At 39.1% G+C, this 15,394-nt stretch overlaps 2 protein-coding genes across 2 annotated transcripts; both read right to left on the reverse strand.

Moving 5' to 3' along the window:
* Positions 1-541: 541 nt before the first annotated feature.
* Positions 542-9,961, reverse strand: LOC106942824 (very low-density lipoprotein receptor-like). Its single transcript, XM_015026161.1, has 5 exons — positions 9,460-9,961; positions 5,733-5,852; positions 4,638-4,760; positions 3,375-3,497; positions 542-932 (listed from the first exon to the last, which is right to left on the reverse strand). Exons 1-5 carry the CDS (start codon positions 9,533-9,535, stop codon positions 691-693), a joined length of 684 nt encoding a protein of 227 aa, XP_014881647.1. The 5' UTR covers positions 9,536-9,961; the 3' UTR covers positions 542-690.
* Positions 9,962-12,467: 2,506 nt separating this feature from the next.
* Positions 12,468-15,321, reverse strand: LOC106942823 (SH3 domain-binding protein 2-like). Its single transcript, XM_015026160.1, has 5 exons — positions 14,398-15,321; positions 14,230-14,285; positions 13,919-13,994; positions 13,353-13,412; positions 12,468-13,264 (listed from the first exon to the last, which is right to left on the reverse strand). Exons 1-5 carry the CDS (start codon positions 14,554-14,556, stop codon positions 13,127-13,129), a joined length of 489 nt encoding a protein of 162 aa, XP_014881646.1. The 5' UTR covers positions 14,557-15,321; the 3' UTR covers positions 12,468-13,126.
* Between the last annotated feature and the right edge of the window lie 73 nt (positions 15,322-15,394).

The following is a 15,394-nucleotide window of genomic DNA, read 5'->3' on the forward strand; positions in this document are numbered from 1 at the left end:
AATATTTCAGCAACAATCAGAAAGTTTTTGGTTTTTCTAATTATGATTGAATGTATAGATGTGCATTAATGAAGGTTGTAGTTGCACATTTTTCATAATATGCAGTTTTCTGGATTGAATTGTGTTTTTCCACAACATGACATTTGCAGATAAGTTGGTGTGCATTAAATTTTCTGATTTTTGCACAGTAAAAACTTAGGTTTGCAGCTTTTTCAAATTGTTTACATGCAGATTAGACAAATCTGGATTTTTCACACCAACGCCCTCTTCAGGTCTCCAGAGACATCAGCTTGTTTTCCAGCTTCTGTTCATCTCAACTCGTAATTATTGAAATGAGCAACTTTATTTTATACATTTGTCTTTTAATTTTGCTAGAGGAAAAACAAAGTTGGAAATTGAATTTGGTATAAAACAATTGCTTTTTAAAAAAAGACTTTGCAGCTTCTTATCCCTCTAGTTTGATTGAATGTGTGATTAAGGACAGACATTTTCCACATGCAATTTTTAAGATTTTAAAAAGCACCATTCTGTGGCAGAATTTGTTTCAAATCATTTCTTATATTTGACACAACCATCTTGATTCCCATCAGAAACAAAAGTTCTTAGAGAATTAAAGTATTTTAATTCTGACCTGAACTCCACCTGTAAATCCCTAAAAAGCATCACCAGTAGAAAATGGCCGTTCAGTCCTCAGACCTGATGTTCCTCTTCGTTTCCTCTCACCTGACAGTCGACGTCGTCGTCACAGACCCAGTTGGCCGGGATGCAGGACGCGTTCCCACACTGGAACTCGTTGGGAGCGCAGGACGACGGCGCGCAGTCCACCTCGTCTGAGCCGTCGCCGCAGTCGTCCTCGCCGTTGCACACAAAGTTCTTGGAGATGCAGCGGCCGCTGGCGCAGGTGAACTCGTTCAGAGCGCAGGTGACGTTACCTGGAGCAGTCAGAGGGTTTACTTCAGGTTCTGATTCCAACTGCAGGAACTCTGATCCACATCCACTGAGGCAGAAACTGCAGTTGTGAACCGAGCCAACCAGGTTTCTGCAGCTCAGCATCCCATAATCAATACCAGCTGATCAGGCTGAGCTCCAGGGAATCCAGGAGCGTCTGCTGAGACATTTGGAGTTTTCAATAAATAAACCCAAACCACTGGAAGCAGAATGTTTCCCACTATGTGACAAGAACGACTGACTCCTAACTTTCACATCAAGACAAAGATTTTCATGGAGTTTATGGAATACACTGGTTGTGAGAACAGGAGTCTGAAAAGTGTCTAAATGTTGATCCAGAATTTTCCTCTGGGCTTCTGGTCTCTGCATCTCTACAGTTTGATAAAATAAGCTAAAGAGGCTAATCTAAACCCTTTTCTGGGTTAAAAGTAAGTAGTCACAGTTTCTAAAAAGTAGGAATATAAAAGTAACTAAGCAGTGACTGTTCCTGTTAAGTATTTCTGGATTCCAAGTTCGTAGTTATTCTAATTCTAATTCTGATTCCATTTCTGGGTTGTATAATATTGATCTAAATAGTGCGTACTCCACAATTTCTGATATTACTAATAAACTAAAATAATCCTTTTCTGGGTTAAATAGGGGGTATTTCACCTAAAACAAAAAAGAGGAAAGGACACATTAGGGCAAATGGCAACATTCAGACAAAGACATGAGTGAAGGTGGTGATGTCAAAGGGCCATGGAGCAAAGTGGCTGTGGCCCTTGGCATAGTCCGATAGGTGTCAGAGGAATGATGTCTGTAGGAGCGTTCAGCTCCACAGAAACAGGAGGGAGGAGTGTGATGTTTACATATCTTCACAGAGATGAGGCCCGTGTGGCCTGCCAAGGCCACACAGGGAAAGCCAATTCACATATAGAGTGTCTTAGGTTGGGAAGATTATACATTTCAATCTTCCCTCAAGTCTCTCCGATACATTTCAGTTCTCAATCATCCAAATTAGTTTGGTTTTTCTACTGAGCCGAAACTAGCAATTTCTCCAAGATCGATTCCATCCTGTTAGTGAGTTTGAGTCCTCGCCTCTGTCCACACCAACAGTCTGAGTGTTCGCTAGTTCGGCCAAGTTGGTCGATAATCCAGGAATCCGCAAGCTCCAAACAGCAGAAATCCTGTTATGAATAAATCCAGGATGAATCCCACCAGGTGTGTCCCCACAGGACAAGAGGCCCAAACTTCTTGAAAATTTGATCAGTTGCACTGAAAGATCAGTTGACCAGATCCATAATTTGTAGATTTGGATGATGTAAAAAGGCTCCAAAAATATAGAAAGACAAAAACAGAGCAAGCAGGACAGGCATGGAGCACAGGGAAAAAGCATCTGCCTTCATCGAGACAGAAACAGGTCTGCCAAACTGAAATTCTGACTTCCTAGTCAAAGGTCAACTGGAATGACCTCTGAAGTCAGAAACTGGAACGACACCAACCCCACAAAGCTTAAGAGACCAAACTTTGCATTTCAAAATGGCCGCCGTTTGTGTCAGTTATACGACGTGGAAATGCACTCTGAACAAATTAAAACTGCTGTTTGCTTATGGAAAGAAAAGCCTCTAGAATCTAGACTTTACACCAAGTTTGCTTAAATATTATGTCATCAAGTCAATGCAGTTTTTATCCGTTCACTGCCAACCAGTCCCTCCACTGAGAATTATTGTGAAAACAAAATCAAATCCTCAAAATTTTGAGCCAGTAAAGTTTATTGTAGATTTCTAAAAAATTGTCTACTTGTACCAAGTAGCTGCCTTGGCCTTACTTGGAGGGGAAAAAGCATCAAAATCCAGGAGGGACTGAAAAGATGTTCAGTAATATTTAATTTTAAGAATCTATTGGTATTTTAACAGGTTTTAACACATTCTGGCACAACCAGCCCTTTAAAGCATTTAGGACCTTGATTTGTCCCAAACCAAAGACATTCGACACCCCCTGCTCTAATGACTAAAAACAATCTAGCGAAGTATTTCCTCCTAAAGACTTGGCGACATGTGAAGCGTCATGCCGTCCCAATCAATGCCTCATGTCTTCCCTTCGCTCACAGCCTGATTCTCCGTCTTACACCTGCTAAAGGCCACTGGAGCCAACATTAAAAAATAAATACAGCTGAAGTTACAAGGAACAAGTGTCTCAATCAATATGAAGTATTGATTGAATGTGAATCTAAAGCACTTCAGACATTTTGTTCAATCCCAGGAGAAAACACTGAACTGCTCTGAATGCCTCATCTTCAGGTTTTCCTGCAGCGTCTGGATCATAAATCACCTAAAAGTCGACACGTTGCTGCTGATTGCAGCTGCCAGACGTTCAGCTTAAAGGGAAACGACTGATTCAAAGGTCAAATAATTACTGAGGCGTTGAGGAAAGCAGCTTCCACCCACCACAGCTGACTTCATCCTCTCCTTTGTCGCAGTCCTTCTCTCCGTCACATTTCCAGAAGATGGGGATGCAAAGCGTGGTTCCTGGGCCGCAGCTGAACTCGTTAACGCGACACGTCCTCATGTCTGCAGACAGAAACGACACGCTGAGGTCAGTGACCAGAACCAGACCACAAAAACACAGCGCCAAGGCAAGACAACGTTATAGGAACATGACAAACTAAGAATATTTGGTCTGATACGATGTGAAGCATCACAGAACTACGGAAATGCTAAAAGTACTGCAGCTTTAATCAGCCATTCATCTACTTTCCTGATAATATGCAGCATCAAGAATGAAAATGTTTTGGGGAATAACTATAGATAAGACGAGCTCCAACTGGAAGTTATCAGAACCTGCAGTGGAGCGGCCCGCTTCGTCTCCTTTCATGAAAGCTGCTAAAAACTCTGGTTCTTTTTCTGTGCAGGTTCAGAAAAGCATCGTTACAGTAACTAGATAAGGAAACAGAACCAAGTCAGGTCAAAACAAAGTTTTAATACTTCTTTACATGAAGTAATTAAAATCAGGCATCTATGGAGTTAAAGGAGATTGTCCCATTTAATCATATCCAATAGTTTTCAAAGCTTAATGTTGCATTTTATTAAACTTTTACGTTGTTTATGCGACAGTCAATCTGCAGCAGAAGAAGCCAGAGGCAGGAGATCTGAACATAAACTGGGGAAATTATAAAATGTCAGTAAACGCATCACATTCTTGTAAGAATCATTTCTGAGAAAGTTCAGCTTTAAATTTGATGCACAAGTTAAACTTTTAACGTTGGAGGGCAAAACAAGAAAAAAGCAACTTCATTGAAATGAGCATAAAGCAACGTTTAACTGTTGCAGGAAGAGGAATCAGGAATGTGGAGTCAGCAGGTTAAAATTAAAACCAGACACTTTCAGCTGCTGATCTGAAGCCGACAGCTGGTCAGACATCAGCAGGACGCAGCAGCAGCTCTGATGGCTGAACATGACCCGGTCATGACCTTCAGAGCCAACAGGGACAAACAGCTGCAGCACCAAACATGACAGAGCAGAACTGGATCAGCAGGAAACTGATCCAAACAGACCAAGAACTTATCCTTTATTTCTGATTAAAAAAAAAAAAAAAAATTCATACGTTTCACTGGCAGGATCAACTTTCCCCACAGCTTCAGAGTTTAATAAACTTCTCTGCCGACTGAAACCATCAAACTTCTGAACAAGTTGCATTGTGGGAAAACTTACGGCAGATTTCTACGCTCTCATCGGATCCGTCCTCGCAGTCCGGCTCTCCGTCGCAGTGCCAGCGCTTCGGGATGCACTGACCGCTGCGGCACACGAAGTCTGCATCGGCACACGTCTTCTGAACTACACAGAATCAGAAGGATTTAAATTAAGATGCTGCAGTGGAATCTGGTTTAGTTTGGGTTTTATTAAATCAGAAACTAGTCCTGCATCGTTAGTTTGGATCATCTGGTGTTTAACTGAGGCTGAGAAAAGAAAGGAGTCAAGATTAAACATTAAATCTGATTCTGGTTGATTTGTATCCCACTTCCTGCAGGATGTGGAGTAGAAAGTTTAAAATCTCCAGATGTTTTATCATTAAAGTCTAAGATGTTCCCGGCTCAATGTTGCCATGTGCAACCAGCACGTTTCCCTCTCATCCCGTTTCCCTGCACATTTAATGCTTTTGTGAAAACTTGTTTGATTTTTGTTGAAAAACATTTAAAAGTTCAAATCACATGATGTCATCATTTCCTGCTCATAAAGGATTAAATCTTCCCATCCCCCTCCTCTTATTCTTTCCTTGCTGTGTTTTATTGAATGACCCAGATAGTTGAACACACTGGATCCAGCTTTAGCTCCGCTGTGCTTTTCCTTCCTTCAGGTTCTCAAACCTTCCTGGTTCAGAATCAGATTAGCTCTGATTTATTGAAGCGGTTTGACATCAATATGCAGCAGCTTTCACAACTTCATGCATCTTTCTGATTTGCTTCAAACTGATCCGCACAGAAACGTTGCAGAAAAACCAGAGCAGTTGAGAGAACTACAGGCCTAGTCAAAGCAAATTTATGCACACAAGATAAACGTGTTTGATATTTATCTAAATGTGAATAAACTTCTATGTTAAACAAGTCAAAAAAGGAGAAATGGGCTGATCAGTGCTGAATTCAAGTGGAAAGTTGAGTGGAAGGAAAAAGTCTTGTGAAGTAAAGCCCATTCTGTGTGTTGACTGTTTTTACGTTGAACTGCCTTGTTGCTGAAATGTGCTAAACTAATGAACTCCACTGATCCAGACATCTGATCAGTTTCATGTTCTGTAAAGCGGGTCGTTCTCACCACAGGATCTCTCGTCGCTGCCGTCGGTGCAATCCTCATCGCTGTCACATTGCCAAACAGACGGGATGCAGCGGCCGTTTCCACACTGGAACTGGTTGGCTTCACATTCCGTCTTCGTACCTGAAGAGACAAACGAGGTGAAAGTTAGAACTTCCTGAAACTTAACGGGTCTCAGTTATTTTGCTCCATTTATCCCAACTTCATAACTGCAGAAGGAGTTTTAACATAATTCACTTTAGTAGGTTCTAATCGTATTATCAAACCTCATGAAAAATATTCATTTATTGACCAAACATTTAACTTTTATGGTTTAGTGCATTTTATTTTGAAATCAGATCCAACTTGAGTCGTCCTGAAGGAACGGTTAATCCTGAGGTAAAGCGTTTCTGTCGTTTGCTCCAGCTTCAATAATTTAAACAGAAGCACTTTATGTCACTTCCTGTTCCAACAGGAATGGAACCAGCGTTTCCAGCCTGAAGGTCGGCGCTGCGGCCCGTTTGCTGCAGCTGACATCGGAACATGTTCCTAAAATAACCCCGACCTTGAGGCTGGCGCCACGCTGCAGCCGTCCAGGTGGGGAAATGGAGCGCTCCTGCCTGTTTAAATCAAACATTCACCCCAGAAGGAGCAGACGAGAAACGCAGCCATGATGGAAAACTGAAAGTGGGTCAGGAACCCGGATCGGCTCGGAACCGGAACAGCTTTGGGTCTCAGCGTGGAGCGGACCACGACCCAGATAGAAAAACATTTAGCTGTTAAGATACAACATGGCTTAAAAAATAAAAACTTTAAGATCTATTATGAATGCCAGGCTGGTCATTTAACATGGACTCAGGTTCATATTTGATATATTTGGTATTTAAGCAGCAGAAAAAGGAAACAAGGCAAAGAAACATAACGGAAGTAAACTTATTTAGAAAATTAAATTTAGTTTATTTTTCCCCCAGCAGTTGAATAGTCTGGACACCATGTGTAGGCAAGTTGGACTTTCAAAATTGTCACTTATTTTTTAGATAACCTGATTATTAATAGAACAGGAAAAGGTTAATAAATTGGTAAAGGTTTTATCACCATATTTAACAAATGTGACCAACTCCAAATTCATAAAAAGTATGAAAACTGGAATCCAAAAACAGAAACTCAACCAAAACAAAATTTCCCTTCAAAGTATCAAAACTCCTCCTGCTGATGTTCCTGTAGCTTTAACATCTACAGTCATGAACCCGCCCAGCCGACGCCTTTGGTTCTAAACTTATTTAAAGTTACAGCCCAGCCAGGCTGGCCAAACAACTGCCTGAAGGAAAAGTTGTGACTCACCACAGAGTCTAAATGCTGACGTACATTAAATGCTGACTAAGCAAATTGAGATCCTGCAAGGCAAACCTCAAAACACTCATTTCAAGCTTCCACTTTTCCAGACTCAAATTTGTGACCTTCAGCAGAAATTACCAAGAAATGTTGACACTTTCCTGTAATGAGATCTTATTTCATTAATAAAACCAAACCAATCACAAGTTTCCTACTTTGACAAATATTCAACATAAACTCCTTAAAATCCTTCCCTCTTTAACCACCACATGTTTAGACCTGAAATATCAAAATCAGGTCACAAGAGCTTTAAATTTGCATGTTTTATTCACAAGCCTGCAAACAGACTTGAAACTGTTAATATATTTAATGAAGTCCATGTCAGAGGTACAGCAGTAAACAAAAGCAGAGTCAGACTGTGGATTCTGCAGCTTTTGTTCCTTCAGGTTTTCTCCCCATGGAGCTGCTGCACCAGCCCATCGACTAGCTGCCAGGAAAACTGTTCACATCACCCTCTGATCAACGCCTCAGCAGTTAGACGCACCTGCATGAAGCAGCGCTTCCTTCTCTGCAGTCACTCCTGATTTTAAAGAACCGACACCTAAAGGCAAAAACAAGAGACTGAGGAATGTGACCAGCCAACACCTCTAAGGTTCATTTCAGCAACAAATTAGACACTTTAACAAGTATTTGCACTTTATTTTTAAAGCATTTTGACTCTTAATTCAACCTTCCCTAAAAAGAAATGGATCATTAGAGACACTGATAGTAAATCTGAGCTCTAAAATGACACCCAGTCTTCATGTACCATTTGAAGCCGACAGGCGTTGAGCTGCTTCAAATCTCCATTAAAAATAGAACATTATTGTGCTCCATATAAATGCTGTCACACTGGAGGTCATGGTAATGCAGTTCTCCCCAGTAACAAACGGCTGCAGCATGCTGCGCTCCACCACTCCGCCCACTAAGAACCCCCACACTCTGACGCCCCACAGCCCAGGATCTGGGTCTCACTCAGCATCACAGTAACCATGGAGGGAGAGAAGAAAAACATAAATCAATTTAATCAGGCCAGCCTGCTTCTGCTCTCGTCTCACTAATCTGCATGGCATTTTGGTCAAACGGTCTGAATCTCGGTGTGATGGCAGCTCGTTTTGGGGAACGAGGCTCTTATCAGGCCCCGTGGAGCCGACCGAGGCTGGAGGTGGGGATCGGAGCAGATCAGGAGGAAAAATGCATTTCCTCATATGTCAAACACAAGATTTTAAAGACTCCATGACAAAAACCTGATTCAAATTATACCAGCTAACAATCAGCTTTGTAAACCCAGGCTTTAATGCACCATGTAATTGAAGGAAACCATTCCTAACATTTTAGAAAATATGAAAAAAAAATTCTAAAAATACACCAAGAAAAAGAAAAGCTTGAGATAAATGTATAAAGCCAGCATAATAAATAAAATTTACAGAAAGAAAATCTCAGGGGAGACAAAAATCTACTCTATATAACCTGCCTAATAAGTTATTTTAAAGAAAACTTGACAATATACAAAACCTAACAGAATACTAGTCAAAATCCAAGTACAAATCTTAATGTCTTAACAGAAAGTCTGCCAAATAAAACTATTTGAATATAAAACTACAGAAATATTTATATGAAAAAATCTTTACAGCAACAATAAAAATGAAACCAACTCCCCATTTGGAGGCAAAATTCAAACATTTTAATTAAAAACATCCATTACATCTCCAGTTTCCTGACAACTGTGGGAGATTATTCATATAAAATCATAATTTAATAGCTATATTAACACTATATTGGTTCGAGTCTATATTAAATGTTTTACCCGATTTTCTGGCTTAAATGAGAAGTTTTGCTCGTTTATGTCCAACCTGCACCTGGCCACTCAGCAGGTAATTAGCCGTCATTGGGATCCCCTGCGGCCGGTGATTGGCCTAAATCACCCCCCTCCCCTCCGGAGCTCCAAACTATTCCCAGTTTTAATCCAAGATGTTAATCCGCATTTCGCTCCTTTCTCGGCCCCCATGTCGGCTTTCACTTAAAGAATAAATAAGGAACGTCACAGAGCTGAGGGGGTTGGTGATGATGGCCGAGGAGAAATCACAAGACACTGACGCAAAGAGGTTTAGGTGCGGAGCAACCAAATTAAGGGTTTAAATCTTTGTTTTTGGCGATTATTCTCTTTAAACCAGAGTGAGAATTCATTAGAAATGAAATAAACTTACAAATGCTGACCGACTAAGGTCGAAGAATGTGGTTTGTTTGCTAATTAGACGGCTAACAAGTGAATGAAGGTGCAGCCCTGAGGCAGGTGTACAGCTCGGTTAATGTTAGCTTAACCGCCCCGAACACCGGAGCGTTTAACCGGACAAACCGGGGAACCGCAGCGGGCTCTTACCGTGGACGGTACCGCAGTGCTGGAGCCACATTAGCAGCAGCAGCAGGAGGGGGATCCGTGGTGCGGACGTGACCATCTCTGGTTCGGAGGAGTCACCGTTCGGTCGCTGCTGCTAGCTGAGCTGGGCGCCCGCGAGCTGCCTGCCTTCTCCTGGCTCGCGCTGGCCTGCTCCTGCTTTTCCTTATGGTTCTGCCGGTCGGTCCACGCGCTGGCTGAAAACACACATCCAAAACAGGCGCGAGCACAAGCAGGTGCTGTGGAGCGGAGCGGGCAGCTTTTATAGTCCGGAGGTGGCACGCGCGGCTGAGGAGGACTGCGTGCGCACCGGGAGAAGACGAATGGAGAAAAACACAACAACCGTAGAGCCCACGCGCCCTTTTATAGCGTTCCGGGATGATTCCAGTTCCGCCCAGTCCGTTTAAAATCCATTTTTTTAAGCGGTTAGCGGTACCGGACCGGTACCGGGTGGTTATCAGGGCTGCACAGAGCCGTGGAGGGGGTTCTCCTCCTTCAGTGCGTCTGCTGCAGATTGTTAACCCTTCACTACCCGAACAAATTAATTAATTAATTAATACCGCAGAAATCACAACCAGCTTGATCCAATTTAGGAAATCTGACTTTTTAATGTCAAACAGAACATTAAAAAGAACCACACTTTTTACATAATTATATATAACAAGTAAACAATAAGCTTTTTAAGAAAAAAAACTGGTTCAATTACACTAATTAACACTCCTATGGAGTACCGTTTGTAACACTGTCAAAATTAACAGTAATAATTTGGATTATTTAACTGAGAATAAAATGGGGATTCATTTTTCAAAGTAATATTTTCACCATGCTATCCATTAATTTACACGTCACGCGACTAATTATAATATTTAATTAGCAAGCTAAATATTTAGTCTGAAGCTATATTTTGTTAGCAAATATTTATAAATATTTAGTTTATAAAGTAAATATTTAACTCCAACCTAAGTATTTTGTGTGCAAGCTAACTATTTAGCTCCAAACTAAATATCTAGCTTTAAGCTAACAGATTAAAACATGTAGCTAAATATTCAAAGCTCTGAGTTAAATATTTAGATTTAAGCTAAACATTTAGCGAAATATTTGGCTAGACAGCCATATATTTTAAAACTAATGATTATTTAGCTTCAAACTAAATATATAGCTTCTTAAGCTTAATATTAACTTAATGTTTACTAAATGTAGTTCTATGTTAGATCAATATTTATCTTCTAATTAAATATTTAACTTGCTGGCTAAATATTAGTGATGCTTAAAAAAAGCTTAGCTAAATAAATGTTTTGCTTCTAAGTTTTTAGTCTGAAGCTAATTATTTAGCTTCAAACTAAATATTTACCCCGAAACTGTGACTTTTGTAAATTAATGAATAACATGGTGAAAATATGAACTCCCATTTCTTTTCTCTTATGATGAGTTAAATAACTAAAATGCTAATTTATTTGTAATTAAAAGGTCCATAATTAACTGATTAATTCAATAAAGTTGAGTAGAAGCTTCAGTGATTTTTATTTCAAATGGGTTTTAACTGATTGAAACTCTACATTCTGCTGAACAGCGCCCTCTGTGGCCACTTACTGTAATTACCTGATAATTGCCTTCAATTATAACTTTGTTTTCTTCTAAATTTCTTCTCTTAAGCTATTGCATTTTTATCAACTGCAAGTTGATTAATGTTTCAAATTATTTTTGGAGCTTATTTCAGTAAGAAAAGATACAGTTGGTTTATTTTATCACCTTAAATCAGAAAAAAATGAAGAAAATATTGTAATATTGTGTATTTTTCTCATGTTTTTCTCAGTCATTTGATCAAATTTCTCAAACGGAGTGACAGAATCTTTGAACCGAACCCGACTGTTGCCGTTTCCCTCTGCTGTGTGTCTGAAGCTGTTTGCCTGCGGTTTGATCAGCGAGCCTGCGGTGTGTCCTCAGGGCTCTGAGCTGCCAGCTTCCACACACTCTCACGCTTTTTATCAGAGGATTAAACTTCATCTTCACTGAGGCCTGACGGCTGCTGATGCACCCCGAGGCTCGCTCCGTCCCAGATTCCCTTTTACTTCCCTCAAAAACACACAAACCTCATAAACCGACTAATAATCTGGATCCAGGAAGCGTTTTCACATGCCTTTAATTTAAAAAGCAGATTTCACTTCCTCTGGTTGGATCAGCAGTGGAGGGAAAACTAATGTTTACACAGAATGGAAAGATTCACACATTTAGTTTATTTTATTCTTTGGTTTATTGACTGTTTTTGTTTGTTGGTAGGCGTTAACATTCAACAAATGAATGTAAAAAACCAGATTAACTTCAAACGTAAAAGCATAAACCAGGCTTACTACGCCTGCAACGTCTTTGATTTTCTTATATTTGTTGTTTTCAAAGCATTTATTTCTCTCTTAGTTCGTATTTTACTTCTTTAATACCAAACACACTGTAAAAACACAAACTTTTACTAAGATTTCTAATTAATCTTTTTATGGTATATCATTTAATAAATGGTAATTTATACCAATGAGGTCCAAAACTTTTGCCACCTAAACCAAAATCATCAAGTCAAAGAAACAAAAAATTTTTTATAATAAAAACTCTGATTTTGTGAAATTTAGGTAAATCCTAAGTTTGTTGTATTCAAAAAGATTCAAACAATTAAGAATAATTATTCAACACCAGATGCTGCTCATCATTGTAGCATCTCTAAGGTGAAGTACGGTGGTGGCAGCATCAGGATATGGGTATAACTTTTATGAAATTCTGTTGATATGAATTTTCACACCCTACATGTCTAGAAAACTCTTTCTTTGATGACATAAAACTAAAGTCAAACAAATCTTTTCAGATATTTAACACATTTGACTGACTTATTATAACTTTTAACTTTTTTAGTGTGTTGTCTTGTGTTGCTCAACTTTATCATCCAAAAATACCAAATTCTGAAGTTTCTGTATGCAGATGCACAAAATAAAGATAAAAAACAATTTTTTATGCAATTGTTTATACATTCTCAGTATATATTTTTGTAAAAAAACTTCACATTTACATATTTACAGTCATGCTTTTACATATTTACATATAAATATGGACAAAAGCTACACAGTATAATGAATGTACACATTTTAAAAAGCTCGTTTTGACAAAAAACACAAAAACAGACAATCAGTCCCAGTTTGGTCGCACTGCTAATTTGAAAACGAGGTTTCCCTCCTCTGTTGATGTTTTCCCTGTATTTCCAACTGAAATGTAAGTTGTAAGCTCCTGTTCTCTTGTGTCAGGGAAGGTTCAGGATCCGACTTTTAGCTTTTAATTTTGTCCGTTTGGCTTGTTTAAAGTCATTATGTTTCATGTGACGCAGCCATATTTACACAGAAATACTCATCATAGGCTTTAACTTCTGAAATTACTTAGAAAAATGATACAGAAATAAATATTTATAGTTATATTGAGTGATATGTTTATGCATGTAGGCTGTATTTCCGGAATCTGTTGCTTTATGTTGTCATTTGTCGCCTCCTAGTGGCCAAAATGCGTCACAACCATCAAACTGTTCTGATTTCCAGCCGGTTTTTCCTCCTCTTCTGGGTGATTTTGAGCTCAGTTTGTTTTGAATCCGTTTGAAGACGCGTCTCCAGCTGCATGTTTGGTCTCAGGAGCTCAGGACTTTGGCGTAAGGCTTCTGCAGGCACAGCGAGCCGTGGTGAGGAAGAGGATGGCTGTAGTAGTGTTCAACCAGCGCCGCCAGGTTGGGGAAGGTCAGGTCGCTCTCCAGAAATATGCTGTCATTCTGTCAGCAGACAAAAACGAGATGTTGACGAGTTATTTCAAACATAGAGTCATTATAACACAGCAGGGGGCGCTGCTGGGTTCCTTACCTCTTCAAACAGCCTGTAGTTTCTGGCCTTGTTTATAGCGACATCCCAAACCACCAGCACCTGAAAAACATTAAAAATATACTCTAATCAGGCATTTTCTGATTTTATTTCACTTCTGGCTACTTAAACCTTCAATCTTCACTTTTTGTTATAAGATAAGGCATTAAACTATCAAATGAGGTCTTTAAAAAAAACTTTCAACACCTTCAGAAAAGATGTTCTCTCCCCAAATCAGCCTCAAAGTGAAGCATTTATCATGTAAAAATGAGAAAAAGACAAAAACCTTCACATGAAATCATCTTAAAAATATTAATTAAGATCACTAACTTAGATATAAAACATATTTTTGTCATGTTATTTAATATCCAGGCTTTACTTGAATCAATATTTGAGAAATGCATCTTGAAATCTTGACAAATAATTTTAAAACACTGAAAAATGAGAAAAACTAAACAAAGAGTAAACCATGTGTGGTCTGATATTAGGATTTCTGTACTTAAAGAAAACACAATATAAAATTAAATTAAGTAGATTTTAAAAGATGCTTGGTGTTTTATTTATTTTACCTTTGCGGTTTTGGTTCCTGATTTTCTGATGCCGTAGAGTCCGTCCGGCGGATTAGCACAGCACTCTTTAAAAAGCCTGTAGAGGAAAACATCGACACATGGTTTTTATTATTATTAAGAGACTAAATGCAGAATGAAAACATCTACAAGGTTGTACAAGTGTCAAAAGCTGAGAAAAATAAAAATAACTGAAGAAATAAGAGGAGAAATGTTGGGTTTTGCCACCAGGGGGCAGTAAAAGTTCAGAAAAGTGTCGGTAGGTTTCGGTTTAAAAGCGTTTTTAATGTGTAAAGTATTTAAACGTGTCGTACTTTTCTACAAAGGTGGTTTCAGTTGAATCGATGAAAACCGACTCTGGCAGCTGCACCTGCATATAGAAACAACACTTTAATAAAAAATACATAAAAATATATAAAAATTGTCACAAAACTGAGACTAAAGGCCCAAAAGCTGCTCAGTTTTATCTGCAGGTTGCTTACGTTCTCGTAGTCGTCATCGGAGTCGTGTCCGTGTTTGGATGACTTTGGTTTCTTCCTGATATCAGCAGGAATCTCCTCTCCCAGCGAACGGAAACTCTGCCCGTCTGGAGATGCTCTTCTGACAAGAAAACACTCGTTAGAGAAGCAGATCCACCTCATTCACACAGATTTCCTGCCTGAACTCACATATTTATCTATCCTAACAGTCAGAAACATGGAAAATCTTTACAATGAAGTATTAGACAAAAAATACAAGAATAAAGTCAGAAAATTATAAGAAATTCCTAATAAAGGAGCCAGTGGCAGGAATAAAACTGTTTAAGTGAGCAGAGTCAAAGATTTTGCAAAGGCCAAAAATAATCCTAAAATAATCCCTGTTTCCAAAATTTGCTTTTTCTCTCCATTTAAAATATTATGGTGAATTCTTCATCCCTACTGGCACCACAATAAATTAAACAAGTTATATTTTCATAAAAAGGACATTAGTATAATGCTTAGTTTAATGTTTACAGTTATTTCACTTTTTATGGGCAATTATTTTCCATTTTGTTGATCTATAATTTTTTTCTGTTCATATCCAGCAGCAAATATGAGAATTTTCTCCCAAAGCTTTGATGCGTTTATCCGACTGTAACAGACGGGTCCAAGTGTTTCTGGGTGAAAGGTCATGACTTACTAAAGGCTAGTAAAAGAACAATTTGTTGTCTGTTACTTAACATTTCTGTTAAAGTAGAAATAAACTTGAACTGTGGACACAACTGGTTTAACTGGAACTTTTACAACCAAACTGGACGAGGAATCTGGACGCCAGAGAGACAGGAGGACGAAAAGGACAGTAAAAACATCTGTAGTTCACAGCTGGGTCACTGCTGGAGACACTGGCATGTTGGGGTCTCAGCTTTTAGACCAAATGTCTCAAAATTCAGTCCTGAAACCTTCAGATGTGTCCTTGTTCCAACACACCTGAATCAAGTGACTCATTAGAAAACTGAGGAGG

This window comes from Poecilia latipinna, unplaced genomic scaffold (genome assembly GCF_001443285.1).
Source record: "Poecilia latipinna isolate Pla-1442-1.1 unplaced genomic scaffold, P_latipinna-1.0 Scaffold4585, whole genome shotgun sequence".
NCBI classification, from domain to species: Eukaryota; Metazoa; Chordata; class Actinopteri; order Cyprinodontiformes; family Poeciliidae; genus Poecilia; species Poecilia latipinna.

Excerpts from the sequence above, each read along its gene's own strand:
- LOC106942823 (XM_015026160.1), bottom strand. The coding sequence starts at position 14,556 with ATGAGGTGGATCTGCTTCTCTAACGAGTGTTTTCTTGTCAGAAGAGCA. Across the intron at positions 13,413-13,918 it reads CAGGAACCAAAACCGCAAAG|GTGCTGGTGGTTTGGGATGT; the intron begins GTAAAATAAATA and ends AATGTTTTTCAG. Across the intron at positions 13,265-13,352 it reads ACTACAGGCTGTTTGAAGAG|AATGACAGCATATTTCTGGA; the intron begins GTAAGGAACCCA and ends GTCTGCTGACAG.
- LOC106942824 (XM_015026161.1), bottom strand. The coding sequence starts at position 9,535 with ATGGTCACGTCCGCACCACGGATCCCCCTCCTGCTGCTGCTGCTAATG. Across the intron at positions 5,853-9,459 it reads GCACTGCGGTACCGTCCACG|GTACGAAGACGGAATGTGAA; the intron begins GTAAGAGCCCGC and ends TTGTCTCTTCAG. Across the intron at positions 4,761-5,732 it reads CAGCGACGAGAGATCCTGTG|TTCAGAAGACGTGTGCCGAT; the intron begins GTGAGAACGACC and ends GATTCTGTGTAG.